Here is a 24,449-nt window from a genome sequence, read left to right on the forward strand (position 1 = left end):
ATGGAGTAGGCCAGCTGAATAGCGTCTCTGATCCACGGGGATAATGTGGCTCTTGTGACTCCATACCCCTTCTTTTTGCCCTGGAAGGATATGAAAAGAGCCCAACACTGCCTCCAACTACTAGTTCTTTCAATATATTGTAAAACAACTATCCTGACATCTAGAGTGTGAAACTTTTTTTCTTCAGGAGTGGAGGGGTCTTTAAAGAAAGTGGGAAGATGTATCTCTTGTGATCTATGAAATTTTCCCGCTACCTTAGGGAGGCATAAGGGGTCTGGTTTTAAAATTAGTCTGTCCTGAAATGTTAGACGGAAGGGTGCATCTATTGATGGGGCCTGAATGTCGCTAACTATTCTAGCCGATATTAGTGCTACTAAGAAGGCCGTTTTTAACAATAAGTGTTTTAGAGACGCTGTATCTATAGGCTCAAACGGAGGTTCTGTTAGAGAGTCTAGAACTAGGTTTAAATCCCAAGGAGATACTCTAGGGATGTGGACAGGAGTAACTCGTTCACAGGCCGTGATGAAACAGGATACCCATTTATTCCCTGCAACATCATAGAGGGCGCCTAGAAAGGATACTTGGACTTTTAGTGTATTAAGACAAAGACCTAACTCTTTCCCTTTTTTTAAGAATTCTAAGATAGGTCTTATTGGAATTTCGGGGGGGGGGGGGTTTGTCAGAACCTGTATTGAACTGAAGACATTTTTTCCATATTTTGGTATAGATTTGCGTAGTAGATGGTTTCCTGCTAAGCAGGAGTGTATCAATTAGACCTTTTGAAAAACCTCTAGAAATTAGTATCTGCCTTTCAAATTCCAGGTCGTCAAGTGGAGGCTGTCCACTTGGGAGTGGAAGAAAGGTCCCTGAGAGAGTAGGTCTGGCATTGAGGGAAGGACCCATGGGTCTGTCACCGACATCGATTGTAGGCAAGAGAACCATGTTCTCTTGGGCCAAAATGGTGCTATTAATATTATCCTGGCCTGCTCCGCTCTGATTTTCCATATGATTTGAGGAAGTAGAATTATCGGAGGAAAGGCATACGCTAGATTGAATTGCCAGGGTATTTGAAGAGCATCTAGAATGTCCGGGTGATCTGCACGGGACAGAGATGCAAATTTCTCTACTTGTCTGTTTTGTCTCGTAGCAAACAGGTCTATCTGAGGATGGCCCCATAATAATGTTGTTATCTTGTAGAAAATGCGAGGATTTAGGCACCATTCTCCCTGATGTAGAGTGTCGACTTAGGAAGTCCGCCTGTTGATTGTTCTCTCCCCTGATGTGGAGGGCAGAGAGAGACAACAGATGTTTTTCGGCCAGGTTCAAGATGTTCTCTGCGGAAGACAGAGTCCGACCGAGTACCCCCTTGTTTAAGTAAGCCACTGTTGTAGTGTTGGCTGAACAGACTGACGTGATTTCCTCGGAGCTGTGGAAGAAATTGACGTAATGCATAGTTTACTGCATTTAGTTCCTTTAAATTAGATGAATATTGGATTTCTTCTTCATTCCACATTCCCTGGCAGAAACTATCCCCTATATGCGCGCCCCACCCGTGGGGACTAGCATCAGTAGTTAAAGTGTGGGATGGTGTTATCACCCAAGGGACCCCCCCGCTAAATTTCTACTATCTAACCACCATATCAGGGAGGCTAGAACATCTTGCGATAAAGTGATCTTAGATTCAAGGTGGCCAAGGAGTTTTTTCTGTTCCCGAAGAGTTGCAATGTTCGGGTATGGAATTGTGCCCACTGGACAGCTGGAGTACAGGAAGAAAGGGATCCCAATAAGGACATTCCTTCCCTCAGTGACATTCGGGGTTTATGAATTGCAACAGTTACTTTTTTCTCTATTAGTGATATTTTTACCTGAGGGAGTAGACATCTTTGTTTTGTAGAATCTAGATGAAACAGTAAAAATGTCTGGAGGGAAAGTGGGATAAGTCTGGATTTTTCGGAGTTGATGATCCAGCCCAGGTCCTGTAAAGATGAGACAGTGTAAGCTAAGCGTTTAGCACACTGAAGAGACGAATTTCCGACAACTAAAAAAATCAACCAAATTGGGGATGATTAAAGTGTCCTTTTGACGAAGGTAGGCCATCACCTCTAGCATCACTTTGGTGAAAATTATTGGTGCCGTGGAGAGACTAAAGGGCATGGCCGTGTACTGGAAATGATTAATCTCCCCTTCGAGTATTACTGCGACTCTGAAGTATCTTTGATATCTGTTATGGATAGGGAGATGATAATAAGCATCTTTTAAAGCAATGCCCCCCATTTTACAGTTTGGAAAAAGGAGCTTAATGGTGGATCTAATGGATTTCATTTTGAATTTATAATTTTTTATAAATGTATTGAGTTTAAGATTTATAATTGTTCTGAACAAACCATCGGGCTTAGGGATTAGAAATAATGGAGAGTAGAACCCACTACCCTCTTGTCACTTTGGTACTTTTACTAAAACATTTTTATCTATCAGGCTTTGAATCTCAAGTTTAAGGGCTCTTTGTTGTATCAGTGAGCTAAGGGCTGTTATAATGAATGAATCGTGGGGAATTTGGAGAAATTCTATCTTAATTCCTTCTTTAATGATATTTAGAATCCACGGATTTGATGTTATTTTTTCCCATTGAGGGAGGAATAATTTTAGCCTACCACCTACTGGGGTGACCTGTGTTTTAATATTTATTGTCTCTGCGGAAGGGGGGGTCCTTTAAACATAGTACCCCTGTTTTTTTTTTGCTTTTTTAAGGATATCATCCAGAGCTTTTCCAAAGAGAAACTCACCCTCACATGGGATCGCACAGATTTTGGTCTTCGATTGCGTATCCCCCTTCCAACTCTTCATCCACAAGGCTCATCTGGCATTTTTAACTAAGCCTGCTGATCTTGCTGCAAGGCGTAGAGTCAGCTGATGCGTCAGCCATGAAGGCTGCCACCCCTCTAATCAAAGGTATAGCATCCCGCATTTTCTGCCTAGAGACTCTTTGTTCAATCTGTTGATCTAATTGATCAATCCAGACCAGCATGGATCTAGCAGTACATGTACTGACAATTGCTGGCTTAAATATGCCTGTGGAAGCATCCCATGATCTTTTTAGTGACTATTCCGATTTCCGGTCTAGAGGATCTGAAAGTAGGCCTGCATCCTCAACTGCTAAGGTGGATTGTTTTGAAGTGGAGGTGACCGCTGCGTCCACTTTAGGGATCTTAGTCCATGATATAAGTTCATCATCACTAAAGGGGTACTTCCTTTTGGAGGCTGACGGGAGAAAACCTCTCTGGTCCTGTTTTTCCCATTCCCTCTTTATCAATGCTTTAACTGCAGGGATTACTGGGAAAGCGCTTTTCCTCTCCGCTAACCCTGCAACATGTTATCTTGCGTCGTCTGGTCATCCTTTGTATCTTCACAACCTATTGTGTTTCTGATTGATTTTACTAGGTTGTCCACCCCATCAAACAAGACCGACCTTCAATATCTGATGGTAATGAAGATGAGGATGATGCATGTGAGGAGTCGGAGTTGATTACGTGATCCTCATCGGACTCAGAGCTGGACGCTATTTTTCATTTTTCCTTTACTAGTTTTCTTAACGGGTGCGTCTCGGGTGATGGCTTGTAACTCTTCCCCGATTATGGCCCGTATATCCATAACGGACATAGATGGACCCTGCATGGTTTCACTAATACATTGCTTGAAGAGTTTTTTAGGGAAGGATTCTGGGAGAGGTTGATCACATAACGCACATTGTTTATGTTTGAATTTTTGTTTCCTTTTGGCCTGGAGGGAGAATATTGTAGAAAAAAGGGTCAGCTTAATAGGTAGAGGTTTTTTAACACTCAGCCAGTGAAGCTCTTTGGTACCGGATCAGGTGGCCAAAGCGCCGTTCTGGACCTTGAATCTGTGGCATCACTCTTATGGCTGACGTCTGAGGACCTCCTGCTGGCTGAATCCCCTGCTGGGACCAAAGTCTTGCCTGGGGATGACATGTCGCATCGCCTGTGTGCTCGCAACCATCCCCCTTTTTAAACATAAGATCTGGTCTCCATTTTTTTTTTTCCGGTGTACTGCGCATGCGCGAACCGTGCTTTCCACCCACCGCTGTGCTGAATGCCCCGGAAATGCTATGATCACTTCCGGGCAGGTAATGGAGACTCACGCCGATCTGCGCATGCACGGCCACGTTCTTACCTCGGCTCGCAGTATGGAGCGGCGTCTCGGCTGCTGGAGACCGTGCGGCGGACCCCCATATGCCGGCCGGTGTCCCAGAGCTATCTTCCAGCCCGCACATCTTGCCGCAGAGCTCCTCAGTGAGACCGGGTGGCCTCTCCCGGATCCAATCATTGTGCCGGACAGACGAGGGGGGAGCCGTCTAACGGAAACTTCCCCGACGCTGCATCTGGACTGCACAGGCGGATGCCCTGGCCCAGTTATGGTCTTCTGAGAGTCCAGAAAACCTGTCCCCTGGGAACAGGAAACCTAAACTGAGGAGAGGCGGACTGCCCCTTTTATTCTTCTGTAGGTTTCCTGTTCCTTGGGGCGGATCCCTATCTCTCCAGTGGGTGCTGTCGTGGGAAGGGTAAAACTATGAATTAACACATGTGGAATTATATACTTAAAGTGTGAAACAACTGAAAATATGTCTTATATTCTAGGTTCTTCAAAGTAGCCACCTTTTGCTTTGATGACTGCTTTGCACACTCTTGGCATTCTCTTGATGAGCTTTAAAAGGTAGTCATCGGAAATGGTTTTCACTTCACAGGTGTGCCCTGTCAGGTTTAATGAGTGTGATTTCTTGCCTTAGAAATGGGGTTGGGACCATCAGTTGTGTTGTGCAGAAGTCTGGTGGATACACAGCTGATAGTCCTACTGAACAGACTGTTAGAATTTGTATTATGGCAAGAAAAAAGCAGCTAAGTAAAGAAAAACGAGTGGCCATCATTACTTTAAGAAATGAAGGTCAGTCAGTCCGAAAAATTGGGAAAACTTTTAAAGTGTCCCCAAGTGCAGTTGCAAAAACCATCAAGCGCTACAAAGAAACTGGCTCAAATGAGAGTGTTGCCGTAAGTGATCTGTTACGCAGCAGATGTGGAAAAACTGCCGGATCTGCTGCAAAAGGCTACTTTCACATCAGCGATTTTTGCCAAAGTCACTGCCGATAGTGTCATACTCACCAATGGGGGAGGCAGCACTAAAAGTGCCTAGGGCAGCAGAAACTCTAAATACGGCCCTGGACTTATAGCTTTTACCTTTAACATGTTTGTCTATAATTTTCATTCTAATCTCCTGAGACAACTCTTTCCTTCACTTCCTTTGGTCCATGTTGAGTGTGATACACACCATGTCACCAAACAGCACAGTGAGTGATGCTAGTTAGCGGACACACCGAGATTTAACATGTCCCTTTGTCACATTTTCAGGGGTACCATTATTTCTGTCCAGGCCTATTTTATGAGTTTTATTTTATTTATTTTTTTTAATTCTGTGGAAGCATGGTTAAAAAGCAATGTCTGACTTTCATTTGATCACTTTCATAGATCTTTTATTTCTTATTACTTTTGTCAGATTCAAGTTATTTCTGTGACCATTGTGGGTTTTTCTGTCATTAAACGAGGGGTACCAACAATTATGACCACATATGTATAGATTATAACCCTCAGTGAATTAATTTATAAAATGAAATCACTTTATGGGGATTTCGACTATTCTAGTTTTCTTTAATGTAGTCATATTAGGACTTCTGCATATGGTGTTTCCAATCTCATCTGGGATCTGTTCCTGCTGTCCAGCTGGAGTAATCTTCTCCCTACTTCAGCCAATTGGAAAGTACCACACCCTACTAAAGCACAAAGCACATGGCCAGAATCTGCCAGAAACAGCGTTGTTCTCCTCTGGTTCAGTCCTCTGTGCTCAGCTTGCGGCTTTTGTATTTGTTTACTTTTGTGACCGTGGCCCGTTTACCGACTACTCTTGTGTCTTCCGATTCGGTCTTCCGGTACTAACCCAGCCTCCTATTGTTCTTGCCATCTAATACGACAGAATAGCTGGTAACACCATGGTCCAAGCCTAGGGGTCCCAGTGTAAGTCCAGATCCATGTAATGGTGTTAAAGGGTGATGAGCAAGGCAATCCTTGGGATATGGTGTTAAGGAATGTATGGCATATGAACATATACTGAAATCAAACTATATGGACGCTTTGATTAATATTAGATTCGTGTAACTTTTATGGTTTTCTGATTCACTGTTCTAAGACTTAATTCTGTTTATTAATCTATACCAGGATGTGCCAAGATATGCCAATGTCTAGATGGACTTTGTAATTCCCCTAGTCTTATCAAGAGTAAACGCACCTGCACGTAGGGAGATCAATTCCCAATAAACCAAAGATCAGTAGAATACATGCATAGACAGTTGTCCGCCTGACCTAGAGCAGGCCATTAGGGTGATAATGGTACAAAATAATCAACAAGCAATAATCAAAAGTGACTTGTGATAATTGTTATGTTGGAAAAATCCATGATATAATGTGTTGAGACTGCCTGATTTCTCCTATAAAAAGAGGTATTCTGCGAAGCATTAAAGCAGGGAAGAATAATTTGATACATGATCCACCGTGTCTTGTGTGTTCTTTCCTCCGTGCACGTATCATCTCTTTCAGAGACCCAATTTGGCCACAGACAATTAAGAGGGTTCACACCCTTGTGTGACAGAATTCACAGCTGGCGCTACCAACGTGGGGCTCAGGACGATACCTAGACGACTACAGCCGCACCAAGTCTCCCCCGTCATCGGTGGGAAGAGTCTGCAGCTCTGAACAAGGTAAGAAAATATATCATCTTACCTGACCTCTGTATTCACGTCCGGGCCTGGGTCAAGATATTTGGCTGTCGTCTCTAGGACAATAGGCCACATTTGAAAGTCCTGAGTCTACAAACCTGGTCTGATATATACTTCCTTAATCGTCTGTATCTGTGTGTATTGTCCAGTCCAATTAAGGGTGTGTCTGGTGTCTAGGCATAAGCCATCCCACACTGTGCAAGGGCAGCTAGAATAGTACAGTGCAGAGGGGGAGTTATATTACCACCGTGCAATTGCCCTGGCTCTGACCTTAGATGGTCAATGAGTTAAACTTAAAAGTTAAACTTAAAAGTTAAACAGGTGCTCATGTCCGGCCATTCGCCCCAAGTACGAATCTGGGGTCTGGTGACATGACTGACACGGCACACACACATATGTGACACTAGAACAAAGGATTGTGGCATTGCTATACCCCTCCACTGTAATATCAAACTGCATTAACCAAAGTTGATTATTAACCATATTACTGCTCATCGCAGCTGAAGTGACAAAGTTCAGCCCTAGTTGTCTTGGCGACAAGACCAGTGAAGGCAAGGGGAAAGCCTTAACTATTGCATTACTACTCACAGTAGTCTCATGTCTTGCTGTCACTGTGTACAAACCCTAATACTCAGTATCTCACAAGAGGGTTGGCGCATTATTAAAGTACTAGACACCCCCGTCCGCAGATTCAACACTGGTTATACTGCCTTTTCAGCTGAATTTCCTGAATTCAAAGTGCTTAGACTGAACATTCACGCTAAGATATCTGTTCCTAGTCCACAGGGTGCACTACTATACCATATCGAGTCTAATAGGTTGTATCATCCTACGCACACACAACACCCTTCAGGTGTGTCCACAATTACGGCAGTCCAGAGGTATATGAAGTTTTGGCAAAACAGGAAGTACGGTGGTTGGAACTTAAACTGTAACATGGGTACCAGCGAGTCTAAAACCAGTCAGTTCTCTGCACAAGAGATAGTGGCAGAAAGAGAAGGCAAACAGTATGTTAAAAATGCAAAGCTCCTCCTGAAACTTATGGGATCTACAACCCGAGGGGGAAGGCTTGATGAGACAGAATGGAAAAGTACGTTGTCTAGCAAGAAAGGACTCTCACGAGATAATAATGTTTTAAGGGATGCTGAAGCATGGTATAGAATGGCAAAAGAGATTAAGAGACAAATGTGGGTTGAAGAATGTAATTCTGCCACTGGTGAATATATGTACCGACCACCTCCCGATAAAATGGCTCTGGCTCTAGCAGTTGCACCCGCACCACACAGATCACCCCCATACTCTCCAGAGGGATGGACATGAGCAGTCTGCCAAAATCAGAATCCAGACTGGACGGACACGTGTGCCGTGTGTGGGGCACCACACCCACACAATCCTACTTCCTTGTACCCAGTCCTTAATACAAATAGCACGCCCCATGTCCCGGCGGCCACCTTGTGTCAGGCCACACCTACACCAACAGCTATTTTAAGTAAGGGCACAAGTCACCGAGCAGCCATTTTAGCTCCAGTAGCATCTGGCATATACACAAATGGGGATGAGGATAAAGATGAGGAAGAAAGGATTAAGGAGGAAAAGGTAGAAACCGTCCACCCTCCAACCATATCCTCACAGCAAGAAACAAGACACCAGCAGTCCCACAGTAGGGCGGAAAGCGAACCCAAGAGACATTACAGCAGCACCGGACCCCTACACACCAAAAATATCCATACCCTACTATATAGATGAGAGCCCAGACAGGACAGGATCCATAAGTGGTTCGGATCACCTCTTTATTAGGCGTACAGCTCCCATCTGTGACAGCTTAATCCCTGCCAGACGTAGCACCTGCTACGTGAGTTGTAAGCGTCAGGAAGCTGCTACTCTAGTAAACAGTTTTCCAGACCCGGAAGGGCACCCTATGCCTTTCTACAGGAAGATGAGTCAGATACACAAGACACATGCTGCCTCATGGATAGACTTAATTGGATTAGCAGAAATTAAAAGCAGGTGACTCCTTCTGGCCCGTAATGGAACCAGCCTTGAGGCCCATAAGTGGGCTACCCGAATACTATCAGTCCCTATCAGGGCAGGACTTCCTCGACAACCTCCGACTCTGGGCTAAAGACCGCCTGGCAGACCAAGTCACCTCCCTGCAGGACACCATTCAGGAGAAAGGGGAGTCTGTTGAAAAATTTTACCACAGACTAAAGGTACCGTCACACATAGCGACGCTGCAGCGATACAGACAACGATGCCGATCGCTGCAGCGTCGCTGTTTGGTCGCTGGAGAGCTGTCACACAGACCGCTCTCCAGCGACCAACGATGCCAAGGTCCCCTGGTAACCAGGGTAAACATCGGGTTGCTAAGCGCAGGGCCGCGCTTAGTAACCCGATGTTTACCCTGGTTACCAGTGTAAAATGTAAAAAAAAAAAAACAGTACATACTCACCTGCGCGTCCCCCGGCGTCCGTTTCCTGTTATGAATGAGTGCCGGCCCTAACAGCAGAGCGGTGACGTCACCACTGTGCTTTTACTTTCACTTTAGGGCCAGCGCTCAGTCAGTGCAGGAAGCAGACGCCGGGGGACGCGCAGGTGAGTATGTACTGTTTTTTTTTTTTTTTACATTTTACACTGGTAACCAGGGTAAACATCGGGTTACTAAGCGCGGCCCTGCGCTTAGTAACCCGATATTTACCCTGGTTACCAGTGTAAAACATCGCTGGTATCGTTGCTTTTGCTGTCAAACACAACGATACACGGCGATCGGACGACCAAATAAAGTTCTGAACTTTATTCAACGAACAGCGACATCACAGCAGGATCCTGATCGCTGCTGCGTGTCAAACTAAACGATATCGCTAGCCAGGACGCTGCAACGTCACGGATCGCTAGCGATATCGTTTAGTGTGAAGGTACCTTTATTCAATTGTTTACTGATCTAGGATTTGATCTCCTTGACAAAGCCCATCGCCAAATCTGGGTGCAGGCCTTTGTGCAGGGCCTCCGAGATCCAATACGCAAGCAGTTGCAGACCACAAGGCCAGAGTACCGAAGGCTAGATTCAGAAGTGCTCCACACAGTAGCAAAAGGGGTAGAGTTGAACCAAACCAGGCACCGTACACCACTCTCCTGTTCTCTCAGGACCCTTCTGACACCGCAAAACCACAAAGGCCTAGGGCCATCTGCTACAACTGTGGCAAAGTAGGGCACCTTAAAAGGAACTGCAGATCAGCTCCTCAGGAGGGGGCCAAGGCAGCCGCAGCCCACCCAGGGACAACCTGGGCCCCATTCACAGTAGGACATTGGCAAGCCGGATCCACTGCACACACCACTCATACTCTTACACTCCACAAAACAGCCGAGTGGACCAACGCCTACCATCCAGATACAGGTTGAGGGTAAACCCCTTAATTTCCTGGTGGATACCGGTGCAGCCAGAAATGTAATCAGGAACATTGACTTACCCGACCCGGACTGTCTCACGGATGAAGTAGTGCCTTGTGTAGGGGGTGGATGGTAACACACGGTACACTCCAATGACGAGACCCCTTCATATTGGTCTACAACCCACACAGAGTATGCGGTCTCAACTAGTAGTCTCATCCACCTGCCCCGTCAACCTACTAGGATCAGACCTACTATCAAAACTCCAAGAAAGTATTCTGTTGCACGAGGATGGAATTCTCACTCTTACAACCCCACTCTCACAGGAGCATTCTGCAGAAGTGTACGGTCTCTTCTCTTTACAGGACACACCTGTGGATTCTGTGGACATTGAACTGATGGCACTGATCCCAGACTCGCTGTGGGCGCGAGGACCGGAAGATATTGGCAGGCTAAAAGTCCAGCCTGTGAAGGTGGAGCTGAAACCAGGAGCTCTGTTGCCGCCACGGAAACCGCAATACCCACTCTCCACGTCACAATCTGCCGCCATCACACAACAACTGAAAATATACCTGGAAAATGGAGCAATCATCCCCACCAAGTCACCATGCAACACCCCTCTGTTTCTGGTAAAGAAGAAAACACCTAAAGGACAGCCTACAAAGTTCCGCATGGTACATGACTTGCGTGCTGTCAATGAAGCCACAGGGTTGGACACGCCCATTGTGCCCTACCCACACACACTGCTTTCATCAATCCCACCCACCTCCCCATGGTTCACGGTGATTGACCTGGTTAATGCCTTCTTCAGTGTACCTCTACATCCTGACAGCCAGTACCTGTTTGCTTTCACACATGAGGGTCGGCAATACACTTGGACTGTGATGCCTCAAGGAGCACAAAATAGCCCCTCCATGTTGACCCAAGCCATGACAATGGTCCTGGAACCCTGGAAGATGACACATCCCACTACAACCCTCCTACAGTACGTGGATGACCTCCTCCTCTGTGCTGACACCCTGCCAGTGTTAGAGCAGGATCCATTTTATCTTGCTTGCCTCCATTTTGTATAAGTGTTATTAGAGGTCAGAAAAGTAAGATACAATTCACTATTCTTCATTGTGCTGTTATCGCGAATTCCTAAGAACTAATTGTAGCAGGGAATGTCCTTGATAAGATAACGAATGATGTACTGTGTAAAATGTGTCTGCAAAACTGAAGGGAGATTAGGGAGTAAAACACTCCGACGCTTAGCCCATACATGGGGAATCCGCCTCCAACACAAGAATGCATAAAAGTGTGTGCAAGCTTAAATAAACTAGAGATATTTCAGATACAGCCCTGGCGTACTGTGTCTTATCTCTCTGGTGCCGTGACTTCATCTCTACAGTGGACTCATCAGAGAGTAGGTCGAGACCTGCGACAACACCAGAAGCACAGACCGAGTCCATTTCTTTACTACAGTTCCTGGCCAACAATGGATGCAAGGCATCTAAAGACAAGCTACAGTTCTGCAAGGAAAAAGTTGTGTTTCTGGGACACTGCATCTCCCACCAGACCAAACACCTAACTGAAAACAGGAAAACAGCTGTCCAGAACATACCTCTGCCAACCAAGCCCCCACAGCTGCAGTCCTTCCTTGGACTTGTATCCTACTGCTGTCCCTGGATCCTAGATGCCTCTCTCCACATGCAACCCCTGTATGACTGCCTCAAGGACACTCCGTTCAGTCTGACCAAGGAAGCCATTGATGGTTCTACATGCTAAAGGCTGCTATCACATCCTCTCCTGCCCTGGGACTCCCAGACTACAGCAAACTATTCTGCCTATTCGTCATGGAGAAGCAAGGCCATGCAACTGGAGTCCTCAATCAGCTCCACGGAGGCAGACATCGGCCTCTTGGGTACTACTCGGATAAACTTGAACCAGTGGCCCTTGGATCCCCAACCTGCATGAGAGCTGTGTTTGCAACCCACCTGTTGCTGGATAAGACTTCGCACATAAAGGTAACTTCACACTAAGCGACGCTGCAGCGATACAGACAACGGTGCCGATCGCTGCAGCGTCGCTGTTTGGTCGCTGGAGAGCTGTCACACAGACAGCTCTCCAGCGACCAACGATGCCGAGGTCCCCGGGTAACCAGGGTAAACATCAGGGCCGCGCTTAGTAACCCGATGTTTACCCTGGTTACCAGTGTAAAATGTAAAAAAACAAACAGTACATACTCACCTTCGCGTCCCCCGGTGTCCGCTTTCCTGCACTGACTGAGTGCCGGCCCTAAAAGCAGAGCGGTGACGTCACCGCTGTGCTGTACTTTACGGCCGGATCTCAGTCAGTGCAAGAAGCGGACGGAGGGGGACGTGTGACAGACAGCAGAAGGCGAGTATGTACTGTTTGTTTTTTTTTTACTTTTAGGATGGTAACCAGGGTAAACATCGGGTTACTAAGCGCGGCCCTGTCAAACACAACGATACACAGCGATCTGACGACCAAATAAAGTTCTGAACTTTAACCAACGACCAGCGATATCACAGCAGGATCCTGATCGCTGCTGCCTGTCAAACTCCAAGATATCGCTAGCCAGGACGCTGCAACGTCACGGATCGCTAGCAATATCGTTTAGTGTGAAGGTACCTTAATTCTAGGCCACGAACTGAAGCTAATGGCACCTCATGACATTACTTCTATTCTGGCACACACACAGCCAAAGCATCTGTCTGTCGCCCGCCATTTACGCTTACAATGCTCTCTTCTGCTTCCAGACAACATCACTATCTCCAGATGTGCTGTTCTTAACCCAGCTACTGTCCTACCTCTGCCAAGGGTGGGAGGAGGATGAAGCCCACATCTGACACAATGATGGAAGAGGTATTCGACTCTGAAATGGCTCTGCATGATAGTCTCGCTCTGATGAGACAGGAAACCTCCGGATTTGACTCAGTCACTGATGTACCTTTGGAAGATCCTGACCCGACACTCTTCGTGGATGGATCAAGGTACGCAGACCAAGAAGGCCGCATTCACACTGGTATAGCGGTGGTCACAGAAGATACTGTGCTGCTGGCACAATCACTGCCTCCATCCATCTCTGCACAGGAGGCAGAACTGAGGGCCTTGACAGAAGTATGCAAAATGTCTGCCCAACTCAAAGCTACAATATATTCTGACTCACGCTACGCTCATTGCATATGTCACGACTATGGACCAATCTGGAGGGCAAGAGACTTCATCACGGCAAATGGAACGCCTGTCAGACACCACAAAGCCATACAGGAACTGATGGAGTCCTTATTGATGCCAGAAAGAGTTGCAGTGGTAAAAATTAAGGCGCACACTGGAGGCACTTCAAAGGAAGCGGTGGGCAACAGACTGGCTGATGTCACAGCAAAAGAAGCGTCCTTACTACCACTTGACACAGAAACATCTCATCTGTACTCTTTTGTGGACTCTGGAGTAGAAGAAAAGAAGCAATCCTGGGAAAAGATGCTCGCCACACTCCAGAAGCTTGCTTCCAAGGAAGTAAAGGACCAATGGACCCAAGATGGAGCCACACAGGATGAAAGACACCTGATGATGAACAAGGGAAAACCCTGTCTACCCAGAGTCCTCTACCCTATGGTGGCCAAATGGGCCCATGGCACCACTCACCAGTCCAAGATTTAGATGCACAATCTTGTCCGCCAGAACTACCATGCCCCAGGCTTCTCGACAACAGCCACCAACATCACAAAGGGATGTCTTCTCTGTGCCCGATGCAATCCAGGGAACACAGGAAAAATACCTCAGAAATGCACACCTAGATCCCTATACCCTTTCCAGTGCATACAGATAGATCATGTACAAATGCCGCACTCAGTGGGGTTTGAGTATGTCTTATTGGTGATAGACATATTCTCAGGGTGGCCAGAAGCCTTTCCAGTCAAAAATCAGTCAGCAAAGACCAATGAAACAATACCAGGAGCCAAATTCCTATTAGATTTGACCTATGAGGATAAACTTGCCATAGAAACAGGATTCTCTGACTCCAATGTCTGGCTCGAGTGGGTAAGATACACTGTTACTAATGCGAATCGCTCCTCATGCATAGCCTGTACCGCTGCCAGACCTCATTTAGGCACAGTACCTTTCCCAATAGACCCACGGGTAGATGAAAAGGGATTCTTATGTGTCCTGTCCCTGTACATGGATAACCAACCAGGTAACTCACATAAATGCCAAACTGTGTCTCACTTATACCCACCTCACCAAAGTAACGAACCAACTGGCCATGGGATCACCCCTTATCCAGGGAACTACACCTGTTTTGAAAGGAAAGGTCCCGGACGACAGGTAAATAACCTACCATCTGAATACTGTAATGACCAGATAATCCCGGTTCAGGAGGGCAGTCTATACAATGACTCTTTACTGGTAGGCCACATCTACCAATTGCCTGATGTATATTGGCTATGTGGGGACATGAAAATAAGGCCTAGACTTAGACACCTACTGTATTCTCACCCATCCCTTGTAGATTGTGAGCCCTCGCGGGCAGGGTCCTCACTCCTCCTGTACCAGTTATGACTTGTATTGTTCAAGATTATTGTACTTGTTTTTATTATGTATACCCCTCCTCACTTGTAAAGCGCCATGGAATAAATGGCGCTATAACAATAAATAATAATAATAATAATAATATCCCTTGGAAAGGACAGTGTGCTAGGATATAAGCCCTTTTATATCTTTGATGTACCTAATTTTTTGTTTTAAGCCTCCCAATAGCCACAATATTATAGGCGTTATCAACAATAATATCAATGCTATTACTGTATATGCATTATGTAAAAATGGGGGGCAGGTCAGTGAGGGATCAGCGACCTGTCATAAGCCAATACAGATGAATATGTACTCAGAGCACCACATAAAGCCCCGGCCACAGCCCCGCCCCAGAGCACCACAGAGCCCCGCCCCAGAGCACGAGAATCTCATTAACTGAAAACTACAAATACAGATTACACAACAGTAAACCAGAGTTGCACTCATTTATGGTGGACCATTGGAGCTACTGTGAATCCTGACCAGAAGATTACAGAAAATAATATTGCTCCCATTTCAGGAGAGATTGTGCAGTAATCTGAATTTCTTAGGATCAAAAACAATGTAATTTATGAGGTGGAGTGAATCCATGAAACCAGGGCTGGAGCCAACACATCTCCTGCAGGCGGGAATAAATGTATATTACAGCCATCAGCCACGCACAGCTCAGAGATATATCATGGCACCGGTGTGATGGGTTTATGTAGATTATCACAATCTTCCTTGAAGTTAGTCGGTTTTAATACAAATTGAAAAGTCAGGATAAAGGGAAACTCTGTTAGGCTACGTTCACATTTGCGGTCAGCGCCGCAGCGTCGGGCGCCGCAGCGGCGCCGCATGCGTCATGCGCCCCTATATTTAACATGGGGGCGCATGGACATGCGTTGTGCTGCGTTTTGCGCTGCATGGCCGCAAGCGTTGGACGCAAGAAACGCATCAAGTTGCATTTTTTTTGCGTCCAACTTTCGGCCAAAAACGTCGCATGCGGCGCAAAACGCAGCGTTTTAGCGTGCGTTTTGCCGCGTTTTTGTTTGCGTTGTGCGCTGCGGCGCCGACGCTGCGGCGCACAACGCAAATGTGAACGTAGCCTTATTGTCCAGAAATTCACACTTGGCCTCACTGCACATTTAATATTGTCCATCATAAAAGTGAAGTTTGGCCAGAAAGACTGGACCTGGTCTTGTAGGGACCATATGATCACAATCAGCAGCACAGAAGGGAGAGAAGGGAGATTCATCCGATAAGATCTCAGGATTCTAGGAAGCCAACAGCATCATTACCCTCCGCTTTCTCTTACAGGCCCATCAGAATATTTTTCTTCAAGTGATTTTCTATCTTGTCAGCACATTCTACGTACGCTGTCATTTGGCTTTATAGGTCACAGATCTGGGCAGGTAACAGCGTCTCCTAAACCCAGGGGGTAGGTGGATCTACCAGGTGGTAAGTTCTATAGAAAAGGGCTTTCAATGACCAAAGCAGGGTGGATTGATTTAAATCACGCCGATTTAAATCATGATTTAAATCACGATTTAAATCAAAAGATTTTTTTCTATTTAAATCGGATCGATTTAAATCATGATTTTAATCATGATTTAAATCACTGATTTAAATCAAAAGGTTTTTTTTTAATATAAATCACGATTAAAATGAGAAGTGAGAGCAGTGCGCATGTGCGCCCATAGTTACACGGACGAAACAAGGGGCAACGATCTAACGCCAGGGTGAGGGGGGGACCCCAAAGTAAGTAAAAATCTTTTTTGTTTTACTATATGGCAATAGGTAGGTGTTTAAAAGCAGCATGTCTTAATTGTATAATCTATTAATAGCCTCCACATTTTGTTCATACTGCCCCTTTAATTCCACACTTCTAGCTTGGTTTCACTTTTGGTTTAGTTTCTTTTTCCATTCAGTTGACATGCCCAAACTTGTTGGATAGTCAGCAGTACATGGCTGTAGTAACAATCAAACTTCATAAGTGATCTGTGTGAGCCATGGCAGGTCGTAAGAGAGACCCTATTTGGGTTCATTTTGTTGAGATGCCAGCAGCAGATCTTGGAAAGAAAGGTGCAAGAGCAAAGTGCAAATACTGTCAAAAGGATATCCAAGGACTTGTTTGCCGTTTGAAATCACATTATGAAAACTGCAACCAGAAGGGAAATGAAGATGTTGATAGTGATACAACTAATGTCAATGAACCCCCACAGCTTCTTATGCACCAGGAGCCTAGTACTAGTAAGTCTGGCAATTACAACCTATTTTTTTAACAGACATTTTACTGGGATGGTTAAAGTCTATGAAAAGAGAAATTTCTAGCACTAGTAGTTCTGGAGTATAGAATTTAAATTTACGTTAAGGCAATATTTCACAGAAAATTAACGCTAAAGGACATGTGCACCTTTATTTTTTTAAGGTGCACATGTCCTCCCCCCCCCCGCAGCGCTGAGATCCGTGGCTTCGTTTTGACCGTCCGCCTCCCGTCCTCCGGTTGCGGCCTACTCGCAGTGATCCAGCGGCGTGACGTCAGCGGGCCGCACGCTCCATTGAAATGAATGGAGGCGCGCTCGCGGACGGGCAGAACGAAGCCACGGATCCCCGCAGCGCTGACATCGGAGGTAAGAGAGCTGCGGGGGGAGGACATGTGCACACTGCACCTTAAAAAATAAAGGTGCACATGTCCTTTAAGTAAAAATAAAGTGTGTATACGCTTATTTTTTTTTTATTGTAGGCTGCAATTCACTTTTGAAGTCTGCCAAATTGACCATTTTTTAAAAAAAACATTTTTAAAACTTTTGTGACATAATTTTTTTCAGTTGCTCTGATATTAGTTACCAGTATTACAGCAACTTCACCGGAAAACTTGAGTAGCATAACTTTTGAGACAGCCCTTATAGGACGAGGACCATTACATTGTTCAAAAAGTTTGTTTCAAAATATTTTCGTTATATTTCTTCAAATACGCAGTCGATTTATATTTTTAATTTCTGTGCTTTCAGGGTGAAATATGGCTTGTGCTGCACGTGACAATCAATATCTGGGTACAACTTCAACAAAGCAGCCCAAAAAAAAACTTTGCGTGCAAAGTGTAGAAAAATTCATCTTAAAGACTACGACGAGCCAGAAAGAACATTTTGATGAATTAATTGCTAAATTCATATTTGCAACCAATTCTTCTTTCCGACTAGTTGAGCACCCATTGTTTGTACAAATGATCGAAGGAATTAGACCAGGCTACAAACCACCAAGTAGATTTGATATCTCAGGAAAACATCTTCAGGCTGTATACGACATAGAAAGAGCGGCTTGTACAAAATATTTGAAAGACAAGGTTGTTAACATGAGCTTGGATGGTTGGAGCAACATCCACAACGACCCCATAATTTGCACTTGTGTCACAACAGAAGATGGTGAAACTTACCTTACAGACACAATCGACACATCTGGAAATTCACATACTGCTGAATATTTACTTGAAATTGCTAAGAACTCAATTCACCAATGCCAAGAACAGTTTGGATGTAAAGTAAGGAGCTTAGTTACTGATAACGCAAGCAATGTGGCAAAAATGCGAGCGGAACTGGCACATGAGGATGACACAAATGTCATTACATACGGTTGTTCTGCCCATTTGTTGCATCTTTTGGCAAAAGACCTGCATATTTCGGGTGTCAAGGAACATGTTGTAGAAATTGTTAAATATTTCCGCAATAATCATTTTGCACATGCAACCTACAAGGAAATGGGAGGACTGAAGTTGGTTCTACCACAAGATGTTAGATGGAATACCTTGGCTGACTGCTTGGAACTGTTTATTAACAACTGGTCAAAATTACTGTCCATTTGCGAAACACATCGGGATAAAATTGATGCTAATATACGAAGCAAAGTATTAAATCTTGGTGTGAAGAGAAATGCCGAGGACCTTTTGGAAAGGTTAAAGCCAATATCGATTGCGTTGGATAAAATGCAGAAAGATACTGCAACCATAGCTGATGCCACAGAAGTTTGGAAAGATTTAGAAGGTTCTCTAGATCGCTTGAACCTCTCAAACAATGTAAAGGTTGCAATACAGCACCGCAAGGACCAAGCATTAAAAGAAGAACACTATTTAGCCAATATCTTGCATCCCATCTACAGAGGGAAAAAATTATCTGAGGCGGAAATCAACTCTGCAATGGAGTGGCTCGCCAATACTAACCATGACATTGTGGCAACTGTGCTGAAATTGAAGTGTGAATCTGCACCATTTCAAAAATACATGTTTGCAGATAACGTCGTTAATGAACTAAAACCACTGGACTGGTGGAAGTCGCAATCACTTGTTCTTCCAGCAAAGATAATAAATCTAGCTACTCAGCTACTGACTGCATCGGCTTCATCCACAGGAGTAGAGAGATTGTTTTCTTCATTTGGTTTTGTGCACACAACAGTCCGAAACCGCTTAGGAACTGCTAAAGCAGGACAACTGGTTTTCCTATTAAAAGTCCTAAATAAACAGTAGGCTTAAAGGACTGATGTATTCACTGAAGATGTTTGCTTACTTCAAACGTTAGAGATAGGCTATTGTTAAAAAGTACTTACTCTCTGTAGTTCAATTCTGAGTGTTTAATAGTGCAAATAAAAATTATTAGGTTTCATAATCAACTGTTTTAATATTTTTATTTGTGTAAAACAATTAGATTTGCAAAAAGACAAAGTTTTGCTTGTGTACAACTTGATTAAAAAATCTGATTTAAATCAAATGATTTAAATAAAAAAAATCTGATTTAAATCAAAAAAATCTGATTTTTTTTATTTTTTTTAAAAAATCAAGATTTTTATCCAGCCTGGACCAAAGTCATTTGAACAGTTTTGGGCAGAGGAGAATGTTGTGGTCTAGAGGCAAAATGGTGATCATGGTAATACGGCCGGACTACACCACCGATAAAGCAGCCACAGCCGGTGACTGAGAAGAATCTGTGACCTCTCTGCATTTAGTGGTTACTACTCACCTGGGTAGTCATATGTGGGAATCTCCTCTTTACACCGCTCATCACCCCTCACATATGTCTCTGTAGTATTAATATGGGTCAGATCTTCACCCTGAAACAAATATTATAAAAGTCACCGACAGATGGAGAAGTCCCATCTATGATCAGCTCTAATCCTGCCATCTCCACCGTTCTCATTACACAAGTATAAAACATATAATACTGGTGGATAAAACAAGACTGAGCACAAGACCTTCACCGGCGTCTACACATCATAGGGGAGATCTCCTGACACCTTCTCTCCATCTACCTGATGATCCTGAGGAGCACTGGGATCTTCTTGGTTACAGTCCTGTGGAAGAAGAGGACGGGGACATCTCTCTGGTGTAGTCCTCTTACTGGATAGATCTGGAGGAAACACATACAGGGAGTGAATTCATTCTTTACATACAGATAATTATAGGCCGTGTGTATTTAGTCCTGTCTATTACCTGGAGATGTGAGGGGCTGGGGAACCTCCATTATGACGTTCTTGTACAGATCTCTGTGTCCTTCTAAATACTCCCACTCCTCCATGGAGAAATAGACAGCGACATCCTGACACCTTACAGGAACCTGACACATACAATGATACCGTCATCCCCCCGATCCCTTCATAGTGTTACTGTATAATGTCCCAGCATTCCCAGCAGTGTCACCTCTCCAGTCAGCAGCTCAATCATCTTGTAGATGAGTTCTAGGATCTTCTGGTCATTGATGTCCTCATGGATCAGGGGGTGAGGTGGAGGCCCCGTGATTGGGCTCGGGGTCTTCCCCATCCCTCAGACACAGGGTCCTGACAGCGATCACTAGAGGTCTTCTTCACCACTGTGTAATCCTGGTAATGGAGAGACACATTAATAAATCTCACTACAGACACTTCCAGAGTCCTCACCTCTCCAGTTCTGTCCATTATTATTATTATTTATTATTATAGCGCCACTTTTTCCATGGCGTTTTACATGTAAGGAGGGGTATACATAATAAAAACAAGTACAATAATCTTGAACAATACAAGTCACAACTGGTACAGGAGGAGAGAGGACCCTGCCCGCGAAGGCTCACAATCTACAAGGGATGGGTGAGGATACAGTAGGTGAGGGTAGAGCTGGTCGTGCAGCGGTTTGGTCGATCGGTGGTTACTGCAGGTTGTAGGCTTGTCAGAAGAGGTGGGTCTTCAGGTTCTTTTGGAAGGTTTCGATGGTAGGCGAGAGTCTGATGTGTTGTGGTAGAGAGTTCCAGAGTAGGGGGGATGCACGAGAGAAATCTTGTATACGATTGTGGGAAGAGGAGATAGGAGGGGAGTAGAAAAGGAGATTTTGTGAGGATCGGAGGTTGCGTGCAGGAAAGTACCGGGAGACGAGGTCACAGATATATGGAGGGGACAGGTTGTGGATGGCTTTGTATGTCATGGTTAGGCTTTTGTACTGGAGTCGCTGGGTAATGGGGAGCCAGTGAAGGGATTGACAGAGGGGAGAGGCCGGGGAATAGCGGGGGGACAGGTGGATTAGTCGGGCAGCAGAGTTTAGAATAGATTGGAGGGGTGCGAGAGTGTTAGAGGGGAGGCCACAGAGCAGGAGGTTACAGTAGTCGAGGCGGGAGATGAGGGCATGGACTAGGGTTTTTGCAGATTCTTGGTTTAGGAATGTATGGATCCGTGAAATATTTTTGAGTTGGAGGCGGCAGGAAGTGGAAAGGGTTTGGATATTTGGTTTGAAGGAGAGATCAGTGTCAAGGATTACCCCAAGACAGCGGGCTTGTGGGACTGGGGAGAGTGGGCAGCCGTTTACTGTAATGGATAGGTTTGTTGGGGAGGTCGTGTGAGATGGGGGAAAGATGATGAATTCTGTTTTGTCCATGTTAAGTTTCAGAAATCTAGCGGAGAAGAAGGATGAAATAGTGGACAGACATTGAGGGATTCTGGTTAGTAGGGTGGTGATATCTGGTCCAGAGATGTAGATCTGTGTGTCATCAGCATAGAGATGATACTGAAAGACGTGAGATTCTATGAGCTGTCCCAGGCCAAATGTGTAAATGGAGAAGAGCAGGGATTCAAGGACTGAACCTTGTGGGACTCCGACAGATATGGGGCGAGGTGAGGAGGTGGTGTGTGAGTGGGAGACACCGAATGTCCGGTCTGTTAGCTATGAGGAGATCCAGGATAGGGCCAAGTCTGTGATGCCAAGGGATGAGAGGGTCTGTAATAATAGGGAATGGTCCACTGTGTGAAAGGCAGCGGACAGGTCCAGGAGGAGGAGGACAGAGTAGTGTTGCTTGCTCTTGGCTGTTAAGAGGTCATTGGTGACCTTAGTTAGGGCAGTTTCAGTGGAGTGGTGTGACCGGAAGCCAGATTGAAAGCGGTCGAAGAGGGAGCAGGAAGATAGATGGGAGGACAGTTCAAGGTAGACGTGTTGTTCCAGTAGTTTTGAGGCATAGGGGAGAAGTGATATAGGGCGATAGCTAGATACAGAGGATGGGTCAAGAGAGGGCTTTTTGAGGATAGGTGTGATGGAGGCATGTTTAAAGCTTGAGGGGAAAACACCAGTTGTTAGTGATAGGTTGAAGAGATGTGTTAGGGTTGGGATGAAGATTGTGGTGAGGTTTGGGATGAAGTGGGATGGGATCGGGTCAAGTGCACAGGTGGTGAGATGCGATCTTGAGAGTAGAGTGGAGAGTCTGTCTTCTGTAATGGTGGAGAAGTTGGTTTTGGGGGTGGAGGGCTGGGTAGTTGGGAGGAAGGGTTCTGGGGGTTGTCGACTGAAACGGTCTCTGATGTTCTCAATCTTCTGCTTGAAAAATGAGGCAAAGTCTTCAGCAGAGATGAGTGGGGAGGGAGGAGGCGCTGGGGGGCGGAGGAGAGAATTGAAGGTGTTGAATAACTGTTTAGGGTTGTGGGACAGGGAGGAAATAAGAGATGAGAAGTAGGTTTGTTTAGCTGTGGCGAGTGTGGTCTTGAAGGTAGTGAGGGACTGTTTGAATGCAATGAAGTGCTCATTGGAGTGGGATCTTTTCCATCTCCGCTCTGCAGCCCTGGAAGCTCGCCTCAGTTCTTAGGTCAGGTGGGTGTGCCAAGGCTGTCTGTTGATTTTGTGAGCTTTGGTATGGGTGAGAGGGGCAACCGATACCAAGGCTACAGATATTGTGGTGTTGTATAGAGTGGCGGCGTCATCCCCATTGTGTAGGGAACTTATGTCTGTGAGAGGGAGGAGGGATTCAGAAAGTGAGTGTAGATCGAGGTGTTTAAGATTTCTGCGAGGGTGTGCAAGTTTGTGGGGTGGGGATTGTAGACATGGAGTGCAGAGGGAAGAGAATGTGAGAAGGTTGTGGTCAGAAAGAGGAAGAGGTGAGTTAGAGAGGTTAGATAGGGAGTAGAGGCGGGGGAAGATGAGATCCAGTGTGTGACCATCTTTGTGAGTGGCTGTAGAAGACCATTGAGCAAGGCCAAAGGAGGAAGTGAGAGATAGAAGTTTAGTGGCAGCAGAGAGGGAAGTGTCAATGGGGATGTTGAAGTCGCCCATGATGATAGTGGGGATGTCAGCGGCGAGGAAATGGAGTAGCCAGGTGGTGAAGTGGTCAAAGAAGGTGGTGGCTGGCCCTGGGGGACGGTAGATGACAGCCAGTTGGAGGTTGGAGGGGGAGTAAATGCGCACGGAGTGCACCTCAAAGGAAGGGAGGGTAACAGGGGGCAGAAGTGGGATTGGGGTGAAGGAGCAGTTATCTGACAGGAGAAAACCAACTCCTCCGCCATGCTTGCTGTTGGGGCGAGGGGTGTGGGAGAGGTGGAATCCACCATAGGAGAGCGCAGCTGGAGAGGCTGAGTCAGAGGGGGTGAGCCAGGTTTCAGTGATGCCGAGGAAGGAGAGTTTGTTATTGATAAAGAGGTTGTGGATAAATGACAGTTTATTGCAGACAGAGCGTGCGTTCCATAGTGCTCCAGGTAGGGAAATTGGGGGAGTGGGGGCTGGATGGATGGGTATTAGCTTACTGTTGTTGCGAAGACGTGTAGAGGATCGTCGCAGGGGATTAGAAATGAGTGTGGAGATGTGATGAGGAGTGCCAGGATTTGGGGATATGTCACCAGCGATGAGGAGCAGCAGACAGAGCGTTAGAAGGTGTGAGCTGGATAGGTCATGATGTGGCCGTGTGTGCCTGGAGAGAAAGGATTGTATGTGGAGGAACAGTTCTGTGGAGGAGGTGAGGTGGATGGGGAGGATGGAGGAAGAAATGATTAGTTCCTTACTGGGTGGAGGGATTACGGGAGATAGGAAGAAAGAGAGTAGTATGGGGGTGAATGTTAAAAGAAACCGGAACATTATAGTAGTTTTCTATTTCTTTACCTTCCAGTCAATTCCAGTCCTAGTCTAATTCATAGCAGTTAAAAATCTGCAGTTTCTAAGATGGTCAGACACGTCTGGTCAGACTCATGGCTTTGAATTTATGTGCACCTAAGGGCTCACAGCTGAGAGAGGATGTGGGCGTGTGTGTCCAGAGCACATGTTCACAGTTAAGCCAGGTCATAAAGAGGGGGTGGGGTAGATTGGCCACAGGTGGGAATTATATGCACATCATATGGAAAGACATGGCAGAGAAAGCGGAGTAGGATAGCAGCATACCAGGTGGGAATTATATGCACATCATATTCCCATAGA

The 24,449-nt window shown here is 45.6% G+C and overlaps 1 protein-coding gene across 5 annotated transcripts in view; it reads right to left on the reverse strand.

Moving 5' to 3' along the window:
- The window catches only part of LOC143766925 (uncharacterized), a 62,902-nt gene that overhangs the window by 34,555 nt on the left and 3,898 nt on the right, over positions 1-24,449 (reverse strand). For 2 of the 5 annotated variants that reach the window (XM_077254933.1, XM_077254931.1), the window contains exon 1: positions 6,840-7,056. Coding sequence is in view for 3 of the 5 variants with exons in the window: in XM_077254928.1 (XP_077111043.1) it covers positions 19,783-19,873; positions 20,072-20,169; positions 20,253-20,376; positions 20,460-20,579 (433 nt within the window). In the remaining 2 variants the exon portion in view is untranslated. Of the gene's footprint in view, positions 1-1,865; positions 1,918-6,839; positions 7,057-19,782; positions 19,874-20,071; positions 20,170-20,252; positions 20,377-20,459; positions 20,639-24,137; positions 24,210-24,449 lie in introns of those variants that run through there. The other 3 variants (XM_077254928.1, XM_077254929.1, XM_077254930.1) reach the window with 3 other exon arrangements.

This window comes from Ranitomeya variabilis, chromosome 4, assembly GCF_051348905.1.
Source record: "Ranitomeya variabilis isolate aRanVar5 chromosome 4, aRanVar5.hap1, whole genome shotgun sequence".
Taxonomy (NCBI): domain Eukaryota; kingdom Metazoa; phylum Chordata; class Amphibia; order Anura; family Dendrobatidae; genus Ranitomeya; species Ranitomeya variabilis.